A 24,638-nucleotide genomic window follows, 5' to 3' on the forward strand; every position below is an offset into this window, starting at 1 on the left:
TGGGCTCTGCAATAAGCTGAGGAAGAAGCAAAACACTCATTCCTGCTTTAAAATTTAGTGACAAAGCTTAAAGTCCAGAAACAAAGACAGGTCAGTCACGTCAGTGGCTGCCTGCTCAGCAGTGAGCAACAGGAACCAACAGTGGGAATTTGCAGCATTTCGAGGGATTTGAGGGAACAAGAGTCCCCAGAACATGTAGTGAAACCTTGCATGTTCACAACACTTAGCGTGCTGTGGAAGAGAAAACAACAGCTGTTCTCAGTGACATGGTCAGAGATCACCTGAAAAGCCAGTGCTGATGAACAGCTTTAGGTGTTTCCTTAGAAGCAAACGAAAGACAAACCTCAAGCTCCGGGCCAGGTACAGAACCACTCACCTTGAGAACTGACGGAGTTTGGACTCTATACTTCTGTGCCTCATACACATTCTGGTGAGAGCAGACCCAATCTCTCTGGTACCACCTGAAAAACAAAACATGAGGAAGGTGATGAGATTCCTGTCTGTGGTGTAGACATGTCAATCAGGAGGCAGGTGGCAAGTCTTCTAGAGCAAATGCAAAACAGATTCATAGTAACTGTAGAACCAACTAGGCTAGTAACCAGGCAGACCTCAGGGATATCTATGACCTTGGGAAGAAATTAGTTCTTGTTCATTCAGAGATCAGAATTGAACAGTTAAACATCACTAGAACACAGTTCTGCCCAGCATCTTGATGTGCCACGAGGCCTAACTCCATGGCAGAAGAGTTAAAAGGGCTTGAGATATCAAAAGAGAAGAAGCAAAGCAGGCAAGTGAGTAGGCATCCACGGACAGTTTATTTCCTAATTCCTATCTAATTTGCTCATATCTAGATTCTTTAGACTCAATGCCTCAAAAGGCTTTTGCTCCTCCAGAATGTGTATCCGATGCTCCGTATTGTCCCGTACATCACTAACACTATGATCAGGTACCACCCGTACCTGCCATCTCGGATCACACGTTTTCATGACATTGCCAGGAGGTGGCACTATTTGCTCTTTACCCTCACGCAGCTCAGCTTCTGACAACTGCAGAACAGCAAGAATAATTTGCACATGTTCCTCCTCCTAAGGTTTTTTTCCCTTTTAAAAGCGCACATTCCGCCATTTCCCGCTTTAATCGGCACTACCCACTTTGATCAGCCTATTAAATGCCAATATAATTGTGTTTTGGATAGTGTTCATTCTGATAATTGCTTAGCGCCCAATTTGCAAGCCAAATCTACTGTTCTCGGGGTACAAATAAGAACCTTTGTAAAAAGCTTTCCCAAGCTGCAGTATTCTCTGGAAAAGCGAAGATATCAGCATCTACTTAAAAGTCTCATCTGATTATTAAAATAACTTCAGACTTGTGATACACAGTAAAAAATCTTCCTTAGGCTTTAAGGCTTTGTTATTGGGCAAGTAAAAAACATTTTTCCTAGTAAAGAAACTTTAACATTTTAACAATTTTATGTATTTTTTTTTTTTTTAAGCATAGAAACAAGTCACCATCTTCCTGCGTTCCTGCAGAATTAAATCCTGTGCCCACGAAATGGCTTTGGAACAAAGACACTAAATAACTGGAATGAATTGTGGCTATTTGGCATTTTCCATTGTTCAAAAAGATAAACAGAAAGTCCTTTGTCACTTGCCCAATTACTCAAGTTTTTATAAGGAGTTTTTGAAATAATAATATTTGGTAACACTGAAGAGCTGTAGCCTTGCTGCATATGGGCAGCTGGGAAAAGCATACGGGCTCCAGCCTGGACCTGGACACATCACTCTGGAGATGCTGCACTTGCACAAGCTATGATAAACTCTGGTGACTTGGAAAGCAATACAGAAGATGGGGAAAAGTGTAATGGAGAGAAAGAAACCAGAGGAAGAGGGCAATGTCCACAATGAAAAAAAAGTGGATTTCTGTCCCAAAACACTGGCATTTTTCTTTGGAGCCACTGCCAAATAAAAGCAACTCGGAGCCTAACGTGGCACAACTCTAATGGCAAAGATGGAGAAATAAACCAAAAACTTCCACAGTCATAGGCAGAGCAATTCCCAGTGGAGTTTAAGCAAAAGGGAGGTTGTTCAGGTTGAAAACTCATTGAAATACAGGAACACTAGGACTGTCAGTGGTTAAATGACATTGCTTTGCTAAGCCTATTATATGAAAAAAGGGAGTTGTTTCAGAACAATAAATAGGAAATAAGACACCATGTGTTCTGCAGACTAGGAAACAGGGGTCAGTTACTATGAATATTAAACTGCAAGGTAACAACATTTTAACTAACACTCCAATAACCGAAGTATAAATTATCCCCTCAACACACAGTACAGATGGATGGGCAAGGTCAAGAAAACAGCTATACAAAGTTAGGTCTATACGTTGGTAGTTGTGCTTGTTTGAAAACAAAAACACAACAAAATAAATAAAGCCTGGAATAAAAAGATTATTCCACAGAAAAACAAACAAACAAACAAACCCGACTGGTTGGGGATGAGAAGTGTTACTGGTTTTTCCCACCTTTTAAAACTATGTTATTCATAACCGTTTACAAGAGCATGGGAGTATGAGGTGTTAATATTATGCTGTGAATAAAGATTGTTCCAGCAAATCAAAGAGAAAAAAAAAAAGGTTTTGAGAAGTTTTTTATGGCCCTTCTGGAAACAAGATGTTGCATAAGATGGGTTTAGGAGCCTGTATGGGAAGGGGAATGAGAGGTATGGATGGAAAGTCTGGGGGGCTGAGCCAGCACCTCAGCTTGGTCAGCACGGACCTGAGGAGAGCTGCAGGAAGCAGGCCAGGGCTGATGAAGCTCTATTTTAATATCCAGTGCTGAGGTGTGCAGAGAGTCAGATAGCACTGGTGAGGGTCTGTGGGGCAATCTGAACTCCAGAAGCAGTGGCACCTTCCAACCATTTGCTGAGGAAGGTGCTGCTCTGCCCTCCCTAAAGAGCATAAATCCCTCCCAAACAGCATTTAAAATTATAAACTCAACCTGCCTAAAAATGGAGCACTGGGGAAGACAATTGCTCCAAAGCGGCACAAGAAAGGGTTCCTGTTGCTCTGCAAGTAACTTGCTACAATCAAAAATATACTTACAATTACAAAACATTACAATAAACTGAATTCAGAATAAACAAGGTTTAACTGCCTTGAAAATGAGATTTCCACAGTACTGCAAAACACCAACACAGCACTTGCAGCATACACATTCCCTACACAGCCTTCCCAGCCGCCCTCCCTGCTCCACTTGCTGTAGGACCATTTAAAGAGTTCCCCAGCCTCTTGCTGCCACGTTTCCAAAACTGACGGATGCAGAAAGGAGCAAGCTTCATTTTTATTCTTCAAAGCCTTCTCATTTGCAGCCAGCTACCATCTCTCCATGCACCCAGCTGCTCATGGGCATGCGGTGCACTGAGGGGGCACTGGGACGTGGCTTTGTGCCACCAGCTTCTGCCCCAGGAAAGGGGAACCCATCTCCACTCAGTGCATGTTACTACAATAAGGTCACTGTGCATTTCCAATTCCTGTTTAAAAGCTAATATTACTGGTGTCTAATTAAATGTGGGAGTGAGAACCTAAGAGACAAGGGGCTTTTTAATTAGCAGAGGCAAGAACCGTGTCCAAGCGTCCCTACATATCTACCCAGGTGAGACAGCCCAGGGAGGTATGGATACACCTCCTGCAGAGTTTCTGGATGCCAAAACGGCAGCAGCAGCATTTTGGAAAGGATCACCTCCTTGGATATGCCAAGACAATTTGTGTTTTGGGGGTGCCTCAGAAATCTCTTGTTAAAAATCAGCCATTAGACTGAAGGAAGGACAATACTAGCCCACCTCCTCCCACCCCTGAATCCCACCACTCGTCTTCAATGTATTAAGTACTCCAACTGCAACGGAGTTAAACAGAGCTTTACCCCTCTGTTCCCAACTATATTATCTGTGAAGAATCAAAATACTTCCTGAGAAGGCAAAAGAAATTAAACACAGGCCTCTCACCACCCCCTGATTTATTGAGTTGGAGCACCACGGCCATTACTGATGCATTCAGCTGTCCTTCCAGGAACACATTTGCTGCAAAGGGTCTATCTCTACTGCCAGTAGTCTCCTGTGAAGGCCAGTTCTGACCAGCAGGACTGCACTGATGCTGCTGTTTCCAAAGGGCTGGGATCAGCTGGCTACACAAACTGTCAGAAAGGAACCATTTTGTACCACTGTAGTGGTGTGAAAATATCCCAACATAACCAGGGACAGTAGTTTGGATTTGCTTCTTTTACCCAATCTCAGCAGCCTTAGTGAGCAAGAGTGGCATATGTTTTGTGTAAAATATGGTGACATTACAGTAGTATTTTACTCAGAGAAGAAGCAGGTGGCCAACGTGCTTAACTCTGCAAACAAAGATGGACCTTACAAGCAAGATGAACATGTGTGTGAGCCCTGATACTGGCTATGCAGGTCTCAAAAGCTGGTAAGCAGTTTATGGCACAGGGCAATGCCACAGTCATACAAAATCTGCTTTGGCCTCCAAATTAATTTCTAATTTATCTTTTCAAAAAGACCAGCTCAATAGGTGACCAACTGCCCAATTACTTAAGGACAGAGCCATGAGCCAGGCAGGCAGATCAAGTGGAGATAACTCCTTTTTCAGTGCTGTCAACACACAGTGGCAAAAAGAGCATCTGGAACAGAAGTGCATCAGGAGTATGCCAAAAGCACTGCCCGTCTCCCCTTGACTTGCAAGCAGGTCCCTGGCAAAATGTCATGACATTCTTCAGTAGCTGTAATTTCATGAAGAGAAATACTCAGGCCACATTAGCAAACTTTTCATCAAACTAAGGCTACACTGGGTGGCTGACCTGGTCTCCATTCACAGCTATGCAAGTTAAACAACAGTGCCTTGGGCTCTCAGTTTATAAAATGAGACTGTGAATTATCTGCTTCTCTGACATACTACCATAATTCATCCATTAAGGCAAACAATGCTTGGGAACGGTGTAAAGTAATACTTTGAAACCAGAGACGACGGCTGTATTAATCAGAATTCCCACTCAGAGAAAGTGGCTTAACAAAATGCTCCTGTCAAATTTGACTAGCAAGTGGGTGATAACATCAGCCTTATTTCTCGTAAGTAAAAGGCAACTCTGCAAGGCAAAATGTGCTTTCACTCTCACCTTCCCTGCTTCTCCCTATTCCTGCCTAAGCCTGTAAAAGACCAAAAACCTTTTTAATAACAAGATAATCAAACAACCACAATGCTGCAATGAGGCCACTATAAACAAGTAAATTATTTTCTTCTGATGCTTGCTTGTCATTCACATTGCAGAGACATGACAGGGAGAGACTGCAGGAAAGAGACTCAATTGTTTTACTGGAGTCATTATGTTTGTAAATAAAGGAAATTATTATTTGATGAAATGTGCAGCTGTACAACTTCATGGCCTCCATACACTCCAAACAACCCACTTCTTATCTTCCTCCTCTCACTTCACTGTTGAGCAACCCCAGAAGGTTCAGAAGATGACTGCCTTTCAGGAAGTGCCTTTAAGGCTCCAACTTATTAACGAGCTCATCTTTATCTTCAAGGGCAGAGTCCAAATGTGCCAGCTACTTCCCTCTTCCCCAAAAGGGAGGGAATGATGAAAAAATGGTGTAATACTTTTGTAATTTCAAAGTTATCAAAAGAGGCTTCCATTTTCAAGCAAAGATTAAAGCAGGAGCAGAATAGAGGCTAGATTATTAAATACAACTCTGAACACAGAGGCTATGACAGGATGACTAACAGTAGGACATTTTAAGTTGATGGTCATTACTCAACCCTTATCCAAACTCATGCTGTTAGAAGAGCAAGCAGTTTCCATCACTGATTATTACATGGAGCATGGACCTTGATTTTGCAAAACTGTTTATGAGGATGCCTCCATGAAACTGAAGGATTATGGGATCAGTGCCAGGGTGTTACAGCAGACAGGGGAAAAATTGAGGGCTTCTGCCTAGAAGTGACCAGCACAGAAGCTGTAAGCACTACCACTGGGGCAAAAACTTGAAAGTGGAGCTATGGCAGCACTTTTATGTTTCAGGGTGTCAATGGCCCCCAGGTAAGGCTTCTAAGTTGGAAAAACACATCGAGAACTGCAGGCAACAGAGGGATGTTGTTCAGCATCTTCCAGCCAGGAAAACAGGACAGCTGTTCCTACAGCTACTACAAGCTGTTCTGAGCAGTGCTTAGAAAAGTCTCTGAAAGTTGCTGCTAAAACCCAGCAAAAACATTTCCTGAAGCATTAAAAAATAAAAAGTTTTAATTTAGACATCTTTCAGAGAAGATGAATGCAGATTCAAGGTCAAACTCAGCTAAGGATTTTAGATCAACTGAATTTAATAAAACAACTCCAACAAGCCACTCTCAGTTACCACATCTCTGCAGTTGCCATTGCAAAGGGACAGCTTGCTTGCAATGTTCAGTTGAGTGCCCTTTTGGGCAAATTACTTGGAAAATGTATTTACAGAGGCCTGATAAGAAGTTGTCACACTTGTTAATAGTTCCGTTCAGTCCAGATAATCCTAAAAAGAAAATGCAGAAGGTGGTTTATTTTCTCTTCTGCAGAAGAAACTAGCATTGGTCTATGGGTGGGACGAGTACGATCTCAAATTGCACTTGCACTGGTTTTAAAGGAAGAAGAGTTAAGGAAAGGAGTGACAGCAGCACCTAGTTAAAGAAGTAAAGCAAAAGGAACAGGAAACCTGGGCCATCCCTGGCCCACAGCCTGCCCTGGCAACTGCCAGCTTTAGAAAGTCCTTACAACAGACTATGACCATGTTCCAGTCAGTATGGTAAAGAATATGCAAGAAAGATCTTATGACTTATTCTGATCTAGCTTTTTCCTCTGCTCAGCAGCATTTTTGCTTACCCTAGCTGTTTACCCAGCACAGCACTGGGCAAAATCCTCACCCCATGGGAGTCAACACAAGTGTTGCCATTAAACGAGGGTCAGAATTTCACTCAAGCACACAGAGGTCACTCCACAGTCTGTCTGAGGATTAAATATGGTCATGAATGAGTTCTGCTATGATCTTTGGACAGTCTGGGTTTAGTCAGCCTTCAGGGCATGCTGAGAAGCTCACCTGTGGCCTTCCGCTTTCAAAGAGGATGTCACCCACACAGGTGGCTGAAAATGCTCTGAGAAGCTTTATAATATCACAGAGTGCATTGAATTGAGAAACTAAGAAGTCTGTAGTTGATTCACAAACTTATAAGAGACACAAAATGCTTAACTGAACTGTGACATCCTGTTAGAGACCAGTGAAAGTCCAGACAGAAGTGTCTTCCAGTAACAAAAGCCACAAGTTTGAGCACGTTTGTGTCAGGAGTGCAAGCCTGCCTGGTCCCTTTTCCTCTCTCATAAACAGTGATGCCAGTAGAGAGAACAGTGTTTTGTTTCTGGAAATTTATTTCAAAAATTAATATCCATCCCTCCTTGTTGCTCATTTTTATGAACCCAGAGTTCCACATCAAGGTTTTAATGCCTAAAAACAAAGCATCATTAGAAACAGATTTGCTTAAAAGAGCAAATGCCACACTTGTGTTTTCCAAGGGCCATTATTTACATTTTATTCTTTGGAATACAAATAATTTCATTATTGAAAACATACAGGATCTGCTAAACATCTGTTCTCATAACGAATCGGTGCCCACTAACACTGTTCATACCTTTTCCCCACCTCTTTTCCAATTTATAGTCAGATGTATTTCCAAAACCATTTCATGAATAGCTATGTAAACCTAATGGTCTTAATCTGAGCAGATGCAACTGCTTTGCTCTAAATGCGACACCCACTAATGGCTTAAGAAAGGCAGGCAACTTGAGCCATCAAGCTTGATTACAGAAAAGAAGCATGCTAATAAAAAGGACACTTTGTAATAAAAAGGGAACTCCTGAAGCTGCTGAAGAATGCGAGGCCAAGTCTGAATGCTGTTTTGGAGTAACCCCTCACCACTGCAGCATCCCAAAGTTGAACTGCCAGCCATCTAAAGGCCAGCTCCATCAGCTAGGGATACTCGCTGCACAGAGGACCACACTCCTCTGCATGCTCCAGATGGTGAAAAGATGGAGATCTGGTTCAGACCTATTTAGATAGACAGACTCACTGAGCTATGTACCTTCATGAATCTGGCTCTAAACGGACACTTAATGTCAGCCCCATGTGTTAAGAAGGCAGTAACTCAAGATCCTTACTCTTCTTAAGTACAGCTCTTTATTTTGCCTGGGCACAGCTATGAACTGCCATATAATCTGATTAGATGCCAGCAATATGCAATGAGGGGAAGGGATAATAGACTTACAGCAAATGGCTTGGAACACCAAGTGCAATTCCATCACATGCTCGGCAGAACATGCACTGCTTATTTTGAACAAGCAACTTCCACAGAGGCTGTTGAAAGCCCACAGGTATCTCTCCTCTTTGTGTTTAGCTATTGGCCTTGCAAATACCTCCGGCCCCAAAAGTTTAAAGCTCCTTAACACAGGTCTCCCAACTACCTGTGCTGCTGATTCCAACCCAGCAACGATTTCAGCTATGACCAAATGCCTCTGAAGTGCAAAATCAAGCACAACTGGGAAAAGCAGGTGCAAAAAGCAGAAGAAAAGATTCTTTCTTTTTAAATCCAAGTCAGCAGATCTAACTGAAACCCCACAGCAAGCAGATCTGCAGAATAAGGCAGCGCTATTTTTACACACTGTTACTTCTTTCAACAGAGCACGCTTCCTTAATGAATAGAAGGAAAGATCATGGAGGGACAAAGGAAGGTAAAAATAATTGACACCACCTTAAAAAACTACCAGTTCCACAAATTTTAGAGAAAGTCCATTGTACTTCAGTTAGTTATAAAGAGATACAGCATCATCAACCCATGAAATGATTCAGTGCACACCTAAACATTAAGCACAGCATTTTACTCCCTGGATGCAAGGGGAAGCTCTGCAACTACCCCAAGAATTCAGGGATGTGGTTCCTTCTTGCTGAGGCAACCTTGTGTCTTTGCTCAGCATGAATGTTCTCTAACTGCAACTGGCATACAGGAGGAGGACAATGGTGCTGACGCTCCAAAAAGCAATACATCCACTTTCTAGTACTTTCTCAAGGCAGTTGCTCTGTATGCTCTGAAGGGCATTTAAAAATTTTCTCAAATATGTGTTGAAATACCAATGGCTCAACTTCATTCCCCCTGATTTATTTAGTGGGCCTCCAAACTCATTTAAACTTGGCTTTGTAGAAGTGTAGAGACTTAAAACCACACTGACTTTGAAGATTTCCCCTATAAAACTCAGGTGACTTGTCAGCAGACACAGGACAAACCTGCAAACCTCTTCAACTGAATGGCAGATAATGGAAGGGCAACACGAATCCAGGGCACTAGTGTTTACACTTAACCAGATTGCCCCAAAGCTCCTTTTGCCCAGTGCTATATATAAAGACAGCTGTGCTGTTCCTTGAGTCAGCTCTCAAAGAGTTAACTAGCTTTGTCCTCACTGACAGGCTTTTTTTGGCAGCATCCCACTTATTTTCAACTTGAGCGTCCTCAGCGTTACTACAATATAATGAATTTTCACAAAAGCAGAGAATGTCACTGCATGGGTTTGACACCAGCTGGCTGCTTAAGCCCGTGGCACGAAGGAATTTGATACACAACACTGAACTCAGCTTAAAAAAAAAGTCATATTACACCTGTTACAAAAAGTGAAATGAGGACAGTCAGTTCTAAACAGAGAAACTGGAGGTCTTTCTGCTTTTGGCCACAAACTCAATGAACACATGCTCCAGAACACACAGCAAACTCTCAATTAATACTTTTGAACTTAGAAAAGGTATGAGGATTTCCTCCTTGTAAGCAGCAAGCAAAGAAAGCTTCACACAAAAACAAGGCTGCGTGCAGATCAGGTGAGACAGCTTACAAGCACAGGACAGTGCTCCCCAGATCTCTGGCTGCTTTGAATGCACAGATTCACTTGCTCCACAGGCAAACTCCTGTTTATCCCACAAATCCATCCAAACAATCTATGCTGTCAGGCTGCATTTAAAGTGTGACTGCTTAAACCATAAAGCGTCCAGCAGGAGAAAAGCTTCAAGAGTTCTTGATTCCCAAAATGAACAAAATGCATCTTGTAGAAAAGATCAAATGAAGCTGCAGAGGTTTCTGGCATTACAAACATGGCATACAGCAAGGCACTTCGCTTAGCAGTGCTGACTGGCATGCAGACACCAAGGACGTGCTCATGTCCTTCTGTGAGCACAGAGCAACTGGATTTCTTCTTCAAAACAACCTCTGTTGGACTCTGGTGAACACGTCTCGACCACCAGAACAAGAGATCCATGTCATTCTGCTGTACTTGCCCGCTCAGACACACACACATGCAGTGGACACTGGGTGCACTGGCTAAGTTTTACAGTATCACTCAGTCACCCTTAGTAAGGACGACTGCAATAAGCTTCAGGAAACAGGGATCTGAATCAATGAAAAAGACTAGAAACCAAAAGAAAGAAGTAAAATAAGGATTAACTAAGACCAGGGCTTTGTGAATCCTGAAATTTAAGCCTTGAAATGAGAGGAGAAGCTATCCTGCATCCACAGAGGTTGCTTTACAGCACTGCTTCTCCATCGTTTTTGCTGTTCCCTCCCTGCAGTACAGAACACCTTCTGCAGTTCTTCCCAATGAGCAGCCCCTAGGGGAGGAGGCAGGAGGGGATTCACACCTGACACTCCATGCAGGACAAATGTTCAGAGGACTGTCACCATTCCAGCCAAGTCCTGCTCATCTTACAGCCCTTAATCAACAAATCAACTGGAGATGAGCAGTTTTAAATAAGGCTGTGATCCATATACTGGGTGCTACTAAGGCTTTTGTGGCAATAGCCTGCAAAACTGTGTCAAGACCCTTCTTAGGGAATGTCCCTCCTGCCACAGCAGGGAAGTTCATGTGCCTGTACTGCTCACCTTCAAATGCTGGTGTAACATGTTTGGTTATTGATCCTTCCTTTCAGCCTCTCACGTGAAAACTAGGGAGACAAAACCGGAAGAGATCTCAGGAGGCTGTGTGGTCTGATCCCCCACTAAAAAATCAGGGGCAACTTTGATGAGGTTTGGGGGTCTGCCCAGTACAGTTTTGAGTGTCTCTAAGATGGATATTCCTGGGATCCTCTTCCAGTTGCCGACTAGTGCCATTGTGAAAATTGTTTTCATTACCCAAAATCCAGAGTCTGTTGTCCCAGTAGTTCAAACCCACAGTTTTCCAAGCACCTCTTGGCAGGCTGTGCTCCCCTGACACTGCTTCATCAACATAAGACACTAAATACACATGGGGAAAGTGCTTACTGTTTTTATTCAAGTAGAAGCTCTGATGTCAAAGAATTCAAACATCTACCTTATGCACACAAACAGCATTGTCACAATCCAGTCTAGGGAAAAAAATATATCTCTGGTATTTTCCAAATGACACAAAAGCAATTAAAATTCACCTACAAAAAGCAGCCAACCAGACCACTAAATTGTTCCAACACATCCATGTACATTTACTTTTGCTGTATTCCTTAGAGTTTCTCAAAAATTGACTTCACAGTAATTCATGGTTAAGTTGATTTTGGTGTCGAAACATTCATCTGGTCATTTGACATGTTTGGTAATGCAGGAAATCCATCTAAACCTAACAGCTCTTCACACGCTCTGATGGTCCCTTGTTCTTCTAACAGACCTCATCAACCCACACCTATAATACACATTTGGCTGTGACCTATTGCTATTAATTTGTCTATTAAAGACAAAAGAAAGTGTCAAATTTGGATGGAGGATTTCTGACCTGGGCATTAAGCACCGTAATGCACAGAACTAGAATATAAATCACAAGTTTTGAGTGCTCAGAAAGGGTCACCTCCTATTTCAAATTTATTAACTACTCTCCCCAGAGACTGCCTTGATTTAGTACCCTGTAACCCATATTCCCACATCTCACAGTGATATTGTTACATGAAAGGTTTCTCTTCCTTCCATCCTGCTCAGCCATGTGAAGCAGGAACAATCAGTTCACCCAGCTCTTCTCAAAGACAGTCAACCTGAGGGACAGGTTGCTCAGAAATTACACACAAGTAAACATCCAAAGGCAAGAGTTAGAGGAACCTTACAGTTGTAACACTGTGCTGGACATGCTGGTGAAGAAAAGCCTTGGATCACTCAACAGAAAGTCATCTTGCCATGTGGTCTCAAAACCAGTTTGTAACACACAGGGCCAACAGAGATGATGAGATTTTGCTAACCAAGCTGAGAGCTCCTGGGTTTTGGAAGCTGAAAGACTTGGGCTCTAGTCCCAAACCCCCAAGTGTAAGCTTAACTCAAACCCATCTGCTGCTCACCAGTGTGCTCAGCTCCGTCCTAGACTGAAAGGCAGAAATCTTGCAAGACAGTGAAAAGTACAGTCTGCAGAATAATGCTGCAGCCACTCTGAAAAGGTATGCATGGAACAGACAGTTACTGAATTGCCCACCTTCCCCTGATGGGCAGTAAAGCTTTAAGGCACTGATTCATGAACTATGGCTTTCCAGACGATGGTGTGTGCCCTACCACCAGTCCCTGGGCAGTGCAAAGCCCAGACTGCAATACAACTGTGTCAAGATCGTGACAATCAAATCCCATACAGAGCAAAGCATCTTCTCACCATGTACCCATCAACGGGCTACCCCCACATGAGCTGCTCAGCAACACTGGCATGCTTATATTTAATATCTGCACAGAGAAGTAATTTATAGTTTCATTTCAGGGGAGCTTCTTGAAAGAGGGCAAAGGTGCTTCAAATTATTTTCCCCAGAGTGAAGTGCATGTGCGGACAGTTCTTGAGGAGCAGCTAACACACAGGAGTTTAATAACACAACACAGTTCTTGTTCCTTGACTTCCTCCTGGGCATTGCAGGGTCAACACAGGCCAAAACTTTCACAAATTTCAAGTTGCAGTTAGAAAGAAAAATGTACACACACATACTTTTCACACAATTTATAGAACAAATACAGCTTATTCCAAAAAGAATCAATCAATTTCTCCCTCTTGTGCTCACGAACCAACTTAACCACCCTAAGCAGCCAACACTTGTACTGGTTACTAGTTCTGTTACCACAACGTGCCAAAGTGAAAACGAACCTTCATGATGTGACACAAGCAAGATTTTAAAATATGTATCTTTAATGTGTTCATTTTTAATGGGGTCAACTTCTGCAGTTATGCTCTGGTAAGTGTGATATATCATTAGTCTTAATAGACTTTCAATGCAACAGCAGTTTCTGATTTATTTCCCCCCATCTCACATTCTCTTCAGAGTCCATTTCTATTTCAAGCATCAATACCCAATGCTTGCAACATCTGCAGGTTGCCAGCCAGTTTATCTATGGAAAAATGGATAGGAGCTACCTGCCAACAGAAGAAAATACACCCTGCCCTGAAAACTATGACTAGCTTGTGCTTTTTTCCATCTATCTATAAACACAGCAATGCCAACTGCTAATTAAAGCAGACAGGTTCAAATGGTGTAAAAGCTGTAACACAACATGACGTGTAAGTCTCTAAATGTATATATATTCAAAATTTGGCTAAAAAGCCCTCCAACCAAAACCCTGTAAAAGGATAAGCACTCTCAGCTTTTTACACTGCGTTAAGGAGAACAGAGAGCTGCAGAAAGCACAAGATATGCAGTAAGAAGCACAAAAAACATGGCCCATGAGATCTGTGGTTACGTAGCACTAAAGCCACGCTCTCCTCAAGCTCCTGAGGAGCCCTTCGTCTGCTGGAGTTACCTGTCCAAGACATAAACAGACAGAAACTGCAATGCAGCACTTGCACGGGCACTGAATATCTCTGAATTTGTCTTTGGAGGCAGCGGCACTGTCACTCCTCCTGAGCCAACTCAAGGGCATGCTGCCTTCACCAGAAATAACTGCCATGTTTAATCTGTCCGGCTGCAATCCATTTCAGATACAACCCCCTGGAACAGGCTTTACCCTAGATTTTTGGAAGTTTGTTTAAAGTAGGTAAAATAAATTAATCCATTAAAAAGATAGCCCCCAAAGAACTGGTTTTTGGTACGAGAGTGAGGACGGTATAATTGGGTCTTGATGTAAGCAATATTTCTCTGGTTAAGAAAAAAATTTGTCCAAAGAAAGTTGTTAGTCTTGTTAATCTACCATTCCCAACAGGATCAAAAGGCTGTGAAAAGCACGTCTTGCAGGTCAGACTATAATAAATCAAGAACAAGGTACCTCAGTTGGCAGGCCGGGATAAACCAGCAATACATGTGGGACATATTCTATTTTGTGCACTATTTTCCTGTCTGGCAGATGTGGCAAAACCCTACAGAAGCAGAGGCAAAACCGTACTAAAAAGTCCGGTGGAGAGTGATGAACTGTAAATATTAATAAAAACAGAATCACACTCACGGAGCTTCAGTTTATATACTAACAAACCAGGATTGCTAGAATGCAGGTGAGCTAGGGGCAAATGTAGGCATGAAATAATTAAAAAAATGTGTTGAGCTCCAAAGAGAGACAGGGTGAGTTATCTGCTATGAAAACAAAATTTAACCTAACACTAAAGCATTTAAGAAGGTGATTGAAGACAAAATAGGTGCAAATCAGCATCAGCAATTATCCATTGACTCCCCTCCCACCTTACTAGAGGCAGCTCTTGCAAGTCAAGTCAGCCGTTGGAATGGACAGGGGGAGGGAGAGGATCCCCAGGGAGATATTTTCCAGCAAGAACTGAATGTCAGAAGACTCCACTTTAAACCTGAAGTGCATACAGACAGTGGTACGATACAGCTTCCTTTGAAGTTTGACCACCTTTTGCAAAAGGAAGAAAAAAAAAATCAAAATACATGACCTTGCAAAAAAAAGTGCAATCTTTTTAGTAGAAGCTATTTCCCAAAAGGACACCATATTCCTTCATCCTGACCCCTGCATGGAACAGCCTCCAGGGAGTTCCATGGACAGGGGTTTCCTCATCCAAATGTAGCTGCTGGGTATCAAAAATCCCAGAATCACAGAATGGTTTGGGTTGGAAGGGACCTTAAAGATCATCTAGTTCCAACCCTCCTGCATGGGTAGGGACACCTCCCACTAGATCAGGTTGCTCTAGATAAAGTGTTGCTCAGCTTCTCCACTTCAGGTGCTGCTTGTTGGCCACCAACTTAGGAGAACTTGGCACCCAACAGGAAACATTTTTCCGGCACCATGCTCTCTCTGACCTGTTCCAAAAGTAAGGAAATGGTCAAGCTCAAAACAAGCCAATGGTCTATCAATTTAGAACAGCCAACACTTCCGAAAGGAAAAACTTCCATGTTTCAGTCACTCACAGCCTCTAACCCAGCCTCTCAACAAGTTTATTCATTTATAGCAGGATATGCTTCCTGCCATAAAATATCCACATGCAGAAAATATTACAAACTTCCTTCAAAATCTATATTTAAACTGGAGTGATAACACACTGCTGGTATCATGGCTCATATCCACTGTTCATGACTTTTAAAGTGAGACAAAGGTTTAGATGCTTTAACTTGGCTTTCTGTTATTTTATCTGCAAGTTTTCCTCCATCACCATTCAAATGATGCCCCAGGAGAGCCTCCAAGACAGACACCACCTGTCCTGGTGACACATGGCAGTGAATTGCATGTGATGTAAGGAGCATGAATCATGGAGAAGAGCTATTTAAACCAAGTCCAGCATTTTCATAAGAGCATCGCCTTCATCAACCTGGAAGGCTCATTTACAGCAGAGAGCATGGGAAGATCCAGAGCCAAGTCCTCTTCTATAAAACCTGCCCAGCAATTGCTTCAGTGACCATCGGGACAACTGCAGAACAAGAATGATGGTCCTGTCCAAGTGACACAGTTCCCTCACTCAGCCATGTGGACAAATAAACTCCAGGAAGAAACAATCTTCCTGGTCATGTCTTGTGAAAATACGTGCAAAGCCAATGCAACATTTTTCAGCATGGTCTCTTTTTATAAATGAACGCATCAAGGTCCACAGTGTGAGCCTGAAAGACAAGTGTGCTGAGCTCCATCTTCAGAATACAGATCTCCAAAGAGCATCTTCTCAATTTCCCCTGGTAACTTCAGACATAATACTCAGGGTGGGGGGGGGTGTGGGGAGGGAATGCAACCCTATTACAATTTCTATGACTATGACCTTTAAATGTTTAACTAGCAATCTACTCTTTGCAGTCTAGATAAAGCAGCAGGTGATTAGCTTCACTATGAGTCACTATGTCCCTGTAGTGCAATAATTCAATTAGACACTTTAACAGCCTTCAATTTTGTTTGGGATCTGCTTACTAGAGCCACAGTCCCCTAGCTACAATTTTGGTTTGCCTCACAAGCTAAGCAGGGTCAGTCCAGGTCAGTGCTCAATTGAAGGAGAGGTCTTGCAGAAAATCCCAGATGCTCCAAGAAATGGGGCTGATGTTTCCAGAAGAGGCACTGTGAACAAGACCTCTGGGAGAAGGTCTGGAGCTCGTGCCTGGACACATGCTGCAAACTTTAAGTGAGCTGCAACTGAGACCCTGACCTGTCCTACTTGCTGATCTCCAGACACATGTATTTCAGTCGCTCAGGAGATCCTCCAGCTAAATCAGACACACTATTCTTCATTCGCTCTTGTAGCTGCTACAAATACACCCTTAAGAGGCTGTTTCACACCTTTAGAAAATGGCTCCAATGTGGTGGTGTACCAACACCTACCCACCTTCGCCTTCTGCCTGATCCATTCCTCAGCATCAGGAAATGGCTGGAACAGCTGAATAGTTTCCCATTTAATATGTAATGCACAACTTCATCATCTTTCAACCACACCTGGAGTTTAGAAGTTATACAGGAAAGCATCTGCAAACTTGAACTGTGTTCTTGGTAGCTAAGGCTCTTCCTCCTCCTCCAGAGTAATTTCTTTTTCCTCAACAGCTTGATAGGCAATTCTGAAAAGAAAAAACGTATTTCCCTCCTCCCCATAGCTGAGTCAGCAATGACAACAGTAAACTCCCTGAGCATGCATGTACTCTGCTGACCTCTGGACCTTTTAAACTCTTTCACTTTGCTTCAGCACTTGAGACCTCCAAGCCCAGGCACAGGCACAACGTACTTACATTGCACTCGTGCTGGCAGTGGCAGCCCCTCAATTCTGCTCCCCATGCAGAGGGTTACCAAGACACAAAGAGAAATTAGCAGGAAAGGTAAATGCTCTTTTCATCAACCCATGGCCTTACCAAGAATCAAACTACAGTCAATAACTCCTGTTGTACACCTGTACCATGGAGCACACACAGATTAAGTTTACAAATTTACTTTGTAAGATTTAGCTTAAAAATTACCTTTGGTCACCCTTTACTGACCATTTCGTAAAGCTTAGGAATTTGTTACTGGCTGCAAGCTAATAGATAAGTGCTTTAGCTCAGACAACATCTGCTCATGGGTTTTGATCCAGAGATCCTGAGTTCAAACTCCATTGCCGTGGTCTGTCCTTTAGGGCTGCAGAGTTGTATCAATTACAAAACAAACTACAAGCTTTCACAGAGACCAATGAAACATTTTTGTTCTACAGCAGGTAGTTTGATCAAAGCCTTTTATTAATATTCTTCCACTTCTTAAGCCAAGTGTTCTGCACTATGGGAAGGTTATTTTTATCTCATACCTACCCTGGCTGTATTTATAAGGCCATATTTAGCATGATTTTTTTTTTAATCCAAGATTAGACTCACCCAGAGTCTTATCAACACATCAGTCAGGGGTTTGAGTGAAAAACATTTGTATTGTAAGCTCCAGCATGTGTGCACATAGCTTCACTAACATAAACACATTCATCCCAGTAAAAACTGTATTTTCATCAGGCATTGCACTGCTATTCACAGAAGTGTTAAAGCAGGGTTGCTGCTTCATGGGTCTAACATACCATGACACAGGGAAGCCCTAATGAGAGCTTTGCAACACTGTTTTGCAAAAAGGCTCCAAGATCAGCAGGAAGATTTATGTCAAGGACATCTGTACATATATGAACAGGAAATGGTTACTTTTACAGAGGTAAAAAACTAAAACTCTGGCCTTGTAAGAGGAAGTGAATCATGACAAAAGAAATTCATCTTACACAGCAAGAATATAAGCTGGCAAAAAATAAAAGCAGGTAAAGAGTAAAGTAATGGATCAACCTCGTGACTAGAAAGCAAGAAAGATGCAATCTGTTTGCCTTCCACTTAAGTCCAAAATCTCATCTTTCTTTCTAAGAAGGCCTTTAACTGAGACTCTTATCTGCCATTATAATCTTGTACTTTGGTTTGCACAGTAACAGCAAAGGCACAGCATGTAGGCACCGCAACCTCTTTCTATTTCCAACTCTTCTAGAATCACTTTCAATTCTTCAGCCCTCAGCACTCCTACAAAAAAAAAACTTGGTGAGTCACCACAAGCAACCAAAACGCCCAAATACCAGTGACCTGTGCAGAGCTGAGAAGCTTTTTTACCTACAAGTTTTCACCTCCTCAACAGACACCAGCCAATTCTCAGATGGCATAAATACCTTCAAAATTTGAACTGGTGACTTCTGGAGCTTTCTACCAAAATGAGGTACACCACAGGCATCACAAGTGAAGTCTTTTGGGGGGAGCAGTCAGAATAAAGCATATGTTTACCAGCTGGGCTCAGAGAGGCCATAAACCTTTCCTTTTTAAAAGCCATGTAATCTCCACACTGCATCCCACGTCCCAGAAGCGTGGGAGCAGATTTGTCCCTGGTACTGTAGTCTAGGCTCAGGACACTGTAATTCGAGCAGCTTCAGCCTTTGGTAGGTAAGATGTAAAAAACAGTGTCAGCCTGAGAAAAGACATGGGTTGTGCTCTTGTGTGCTCAGCACATGGGAGATGGTCTTTTCCTTCAAGGAGCACAGGTGACTGACATTTGGTCAATTAATTCTCTATTAACATGCAGCCAGGGACCAGGTAACAAGGTTTTCTTCCTGATTTTTCTTCCTAATTTTTTTCCTAAAGAGACATCGAAACATGTTTTAATCCTCAACACAGACTGATAAAACCAGCTGCCCAACAGACAGTCTCTTATGAAGGCTTAATTCTCCTAGGAGAGCTCAAGAGCAGCTTTACTGCCTGCTGGATAAGTGATGTTTACAGCAGATCCTCAGAGCTGCTCAGCCTCCTGGATGACTTTAGAAATCAGACCAGAGGGTAGATTTGCAGAGCAGTAATTAGCACAGGAGACAATGGAGAAGCAATGGAGAAGAATAATTTAGTCTGTGTCAACAAAAGGTCAAGGTCCAGGGGGACCTGTCCACACTTCTGGGCAGCCTATAGGGAGAAAGGCAGAGCCAGATGAAATGAGGGCAAAATGCACTTCGAAAATCCAGCTTCCCACAGACCTTGAGCAGCCTTAATCAGCTTTGCAACTCTTCTTTCTTCCCATTTTATGGCTTTTTTTTATTTATTTTGTGTTTAAAAAAAAGACAGGTAGTGGGCACCCCTGCGAGACAGCACTACCATGTTGCCACAGTGACTGTAACAGTACACGGTCTGTTGGCACGCAGAGTATTTCCCCACTACTGTATTTCTGCTAATGAGTCAGCAACTGCCCTAACTAAAATAACATGTAAGTAGCTCAATCAGGCTTGTTACCATGCAATTGCACCCCAGAGCAGAGCAGATGGGAGAGCTCATGTTGTACCAGCTGGATTGAACCCCACTACCCTCTAAAGCCACTTGCAGAAAAAGCCAGTGTGGCTAACTCCAGCCGCCATCTGCACAGAGCTCAGCATCACCATTTCCATCTTGGATGGACTGGGTTAGCATTGAAATAAAACAGAAAAGTTGTTAGACAAAGGCAAAAATATAGAAATCTGAGATACAGGCAGTCTTGTTTAAAACCAAAACTCAGGTCAGAGGAAGGCCAGCAACCATCAGGCAGTGCAGCTCCTTCTGGGTTCTCCAGATCCAAAACAGAGCCACGGCACCAAAACACACATTCCCTCATGTGCAAAGAGGCTAGAGAATTTGTCAAATCAGTGTCCGATGGGCTGGTTATTTGTGCTTCTCTCCATCCCCACGAACTAAGCACCTGCTTTGTTTTAAATCAATAAAAACCTGTTATTGGCATTCCAGCTACAGGCAGAAAGCAGTACCAGTATTGCCAATACCAACACATACTCTGCAAGCTGGTCCTCCTGGAATTAAATTCCAAAATTCAAGTCCCAGTATACACACAGTAACTGCACAATCAAGAACACAGAAACTAGCAAAAATATTCATTTATTTACCTTATGTAAATAGACAGTTCATATGCCTTAGACCCTACTATGTAGAACAACATATACAGATCCCAAAAAGAGCTAAGTACAGTGACAGACAGATCAACTAAGAAGGGGACAGGTCTTCTCACCATGAGCATTTATTGACGTTCTGAAAATGGCAAATGTGCATTAATTCAGGAAGTCAAAAGCAGTTCAAGAAGATAAATCACAACACAAGTAAAACAAGGAGGGGAGACCCAGCCCTTTTCAACTTCTAAGGTTCCCCTGCCCACTCTCCCACTTTCCAGGGCATTTCCCACCCTCATCTGTACCTGGCTGAGACAAGCTACTGCAAATCTGACCCAGGAGACAGTCTGCCTACTGCTCCCGCTTACCAGAGGCACAGAAATTCCTGAAAAAAAACAGGGCTAAGACTAAATCCCAGTGGCCAGAACAAGTACATGAACTAAGCAGAAGGCATACGGGAAAAGATGTATTAGGTCTCACACTGTAACAGCACTGTGAATCCTAATTATGCCCTATCTGCTATCCACGTGTGCCTTCAAGTCAATGGTAACAGTTTGCTTGGCACAGAAATATACCATGCAGGGTTACACCTGCAGTGTTTTACTTCTAGCCCTTCCCAATTAATTTGTGTTAATCCAAAAACTGGCTACTTTGATGGAAAAAGACAGAGCAGTCCTGCAGTGTCTCCAAGCTGATGAGCACATGGGGTTGACAAGCAATTCAACAGCCTGGGACTGCTCCACTGTTGTCCAGTAAGGACACACATTAGACATGCAAGTGAGTCAGTGATCACAGAATCACAGAAATGCTAACAGCAAGTAACCTTATTGTCAAGATCTCCTTCTTGGGAACCAGTGATCTGAACCCTCAAGATCAAGGCAAGTGCTACAGGAATTGATGCTGGTGTTGCTGTTTAAGCCAGCTTGCTAATGTTGCTGCACAAAGTGTGTTAGAGGGGAAAATGGAGTGTTCTTTCGAGTCCTGTTTAAAAGTGTACTGAAAGGGCCTGCAATGGACCCCTCAAAGATGATGCTGTGAAGGGCAGGACTGTTGCTACCAGAGGTAAATGGCCAAAGGAAAATACCAGGAACAGCAGCAGGAATGAGAGGGAAAGGAAGCACAAAGGTAGGTCTGGTTCTTCCATTTTGCACAAAACATGATTACACATCTGCCATCATGACCAGGCTACTCTGCATGGCACATTCATCATCTCCCCTCTTGAGGCTAAGGAAGATTTAGGAATAGATTTCTGTAGCTTACACCACAGAGCATACATGAGCCCTCTGGTGCTAGGCACAGTAAGTATTGGTGAGAGTGACCTTCTCGTCCCATACCACCACACCATGTCCTTCTGTACAACCTGAACTTCAAGACCAAATACATGCAGTAGCAGAACCTTGTCTGCTGTGCTCCACAAAGTGTCTTGTTGGAAGCAACAGCACCACATCTGATCTAAAGGGATATCCACACCTTCAGTTCACAAGCAGACACTTCCATTTAGTGCTAACTGTGGTGCTGGCTTCTCTGACAGAAGCATGTCTCCGGTATGAAAAGGACGGTAACCAAATTTGTGTGCACAAGCCTTTGGAGAGCTCTGAAGGTGGAGAAATATTCAGTCACTACCAGTGTACTTCAGTTCAACAACAAAGTACAGCTAAGGACCCTGCAGCCACACTGCATCTCCTAAATCACTAATTTCCTGACAAACCATTGATGTTCATAAAACAAAAGATAGCAAAGACACAACTGTCCTTCCATACCAAACACACCTTGTACTTGCTGGTCCTGCAACCCAATTGTGGGAACTCCGGGATTGTTTGGGAACCAAACAGATGGAAATGTTAGTTTCAAGATCTACGTAGTTTTTCCATAATGAAAAGGGTCCCTCCAGGGCTGGTTGAGACACAAACTACAGGAGGTGAGGTGTGTTCTAGCTAATGCCCAGGGATCTGCTCACATTCACTGCATGTTCCTTAGTACATTTGCCTACACTATCTCTTATTGCACAACAGGTCCTCCTATTCATACAAACCTCCTCAACCTTGGTTTGCCAAGGACAAACAAAACTGAACAGAACACCACAGTGCTCCCAACCAGCTATGGCAGAGCTCTGCACCTGAGTATGCACAACCTCAAGCACAAATACAGGCTGGGGGAAGAATGGCAGGAGAGCAGTCCTAAGGAGAAGGACTTGGGGGTGGTAGTTGATGAGAAGCTCGACATGAGCCACCAGTGTGTGCTGGAGCCCAGAGAGCCAGTTGTGTCCTGGGCTGCATCAAAAGAAGTGTGGCCAGCAGGGCCAGGGAGGGGATTCTGCCTCTCTACTTTTCTCTGGCAACACCACAGACTGTACTGTGTCCAGTTCTGGAGACCTCAGCACAAAAAAAACCAGACCTGTTGGAGAGGGTCCAGAGGAGGGTCACCAAGATTATCAAAGGCCTGGAGCACCTCTGCTATGATGACAGGCTGAGAGAGTTGGGGCTGTTCAGCCTAGAGAAGGCTCCAGGGGGACCTTATAGCACCTTCCAGTGCCTGAAGGGGCTATAGGAAAGCTGGGGAGGGGCTTTTCACCAGATAAGGCAGTGATAGGACAAGGGGTAATGGTTTTAAACTGAAAGAGGGGAAATTTAAGTTAGACATCAGGAAGAAATTCTTCACCATGAGGGTAGTAAGGTGCTGGAATAGGTTGTTCAGGGAGGCTGTGGAAGCCCCTTCCCCGGAGGTGTTCAAGGCTAGGTGCATGAGACTTTGTGCAGCCTGGTCTAGTGTGAGGTGTCCCTGCTCATAGCAGGGAAGTTGGAACCTGATGATCTTCAAGGTCCTTTCCAACCTTAACCATTCTATGAGTCTATGGTTCTATAATTTCTCTTGTTCTACAAGAAATACAAGATGACCAACCCCCTGCAAGCGGTCAGGGAATATAAGTAATCTCCTTTGGCATGCAGTGTGGGCTGCAGGTCTTGGAGGGACCACTTCAGCTGGAAACCTCCAGATGCTGAACAGGGAGACAGGCCTGAGACCAAGAGGCTGAAAGAAAGTGAGGGGGGTTTTGAAATAGCCCTCTGTGGCCTGAGAGCACCAGGGTTCACCACTGAGAGGAGCTCTGCTGTGCATTCACAATTTTTGATTATCCTCTCCTAATCCCATGATTTGAGTGCCAGGGGCAAAAAAAAAAAATATAAAAAAATTAAAAAATTCATATTATATACAGACATATAGCTATTTAAAATCATTAACAGAGATTTTTATCTCTGAGCTAGTCTTCTGTTCTCTGGGGAAACCAGACAAGCTGCATAGTAAGAGACTGAAAGTTACAATAAAATGAAGAAATTATCTTTGGTAAATCATTAAGCTAAAGCTCATGTTTATCTGCAGTGTCATGTCCCTACAATCTAAAAAAGCAGATATGTAACTTTTTGTTTTCCTTTTACCAACTATTAAACTGCCATGTAGCTATTACAGAAGACTGAAACTTCTTTTTAAAAGCATTAAGCATCAGGGATTGCAGTTCCTTGTCACAGAAGGGATACTTGCATGCCAGTCCATTTTGTGCAAGAGGAACTGCAGATAAAATATCTGGAAACAAATCTTTGAAGGAGAGGCTGTTCATCTTCTGTCAATGTTCTGGAAGCTGGACAGGCCCAAAGCTTGACAAGGTAGCTCTGTGGGATCATTTTTACCAGATCTGCTTAATCTTCCCTCATTTATTCTTCTGCTGGTACACACCACCTCTACATTTTCAAGTGTATTGTATATACAAGAAGGCAGAGGCAGCACAAGAGCTGGTCCAAGCCTCCCCAGCAATGCAGGCAAAGTCCTGTATGGTTGTGGCACTTCTGCCCAGGGGAGGTGGAGGGGGGAAAGTCAGGCAGAAAGGCTGGAAGGCACACCCTTTTCAAGAGCAGAAGGAAGTTTGAGGGTCAGCATTTGCTTTCTTACACCCTCCCCCTTGCAAATGGTACTGCTCTTCCCCCAGCCAGCCTTGCTTTCCCTCCCAAGCCCCAAAATTGCCAGGGATATGGGAAACACCAGCTCTGGGACACTAGTCTGCAGGAGCAAAGGTGAAGGGAAAGGACAACCCTGGAGACATAGCATCAGGACAGTCACCACAAGGATAAGCTGACGGCAGATGCAGATATTTGTGCCCCCAACATCATCCTCAATAGGCTGGGGGCTAGTGGCAAAGAGAGGGGCAGCTGCAGCCTGAAGAGACATGTTGCCATTTCCCCAAGACTCAGGTGACCAAGAAAGCAGGCAGCCAGCATTGCATCATGAGCAATGTGCTTGCACGACCTCTCTCTGTTGAAGGTCA

At 43.3% G+C, this 24,638-nt stretch overlaps 1 protein-coding gene across 20 annotated transcripts in view; it reads right to left on the minus strand.

The window, feature by feature from the left end:
* MTSS1 (MTSS I-BAR domain containing 1) overlaps positions 1-24,638 on the minus strand; it is a 129,742-nt gene that overhangs the window by 35,210 nt on the left and 69,894 nt on the right. For all 20 annotated transcript variants that reach the window (XM_051611114.1, XM_051611101.1, XM_051611106.1 and 17 more), the window contains one exon: positions 377-461. In XM_051611114.1, the coding sequence (XP_051467074.1) occupies positions 377-461 (85 nt within the window). The remainder of the gene's footprint in view (positions 1-376; positions 462-24,638) is intronic.

Source organism: Apus apus, chromosome 2 (assembly GCF_020740795.1).
Source record: "Apus apus isolate bApuApu2 chromosome 2, bApuApu2.pri.cur, whole genome shotgun sequence".
Taxonomy (NCBI): domain Eukaryota; kingdom Metazoa; phylum Chordata; class Aves; order Apodiformes; family Apodidae; genus Apus; species Apus apus.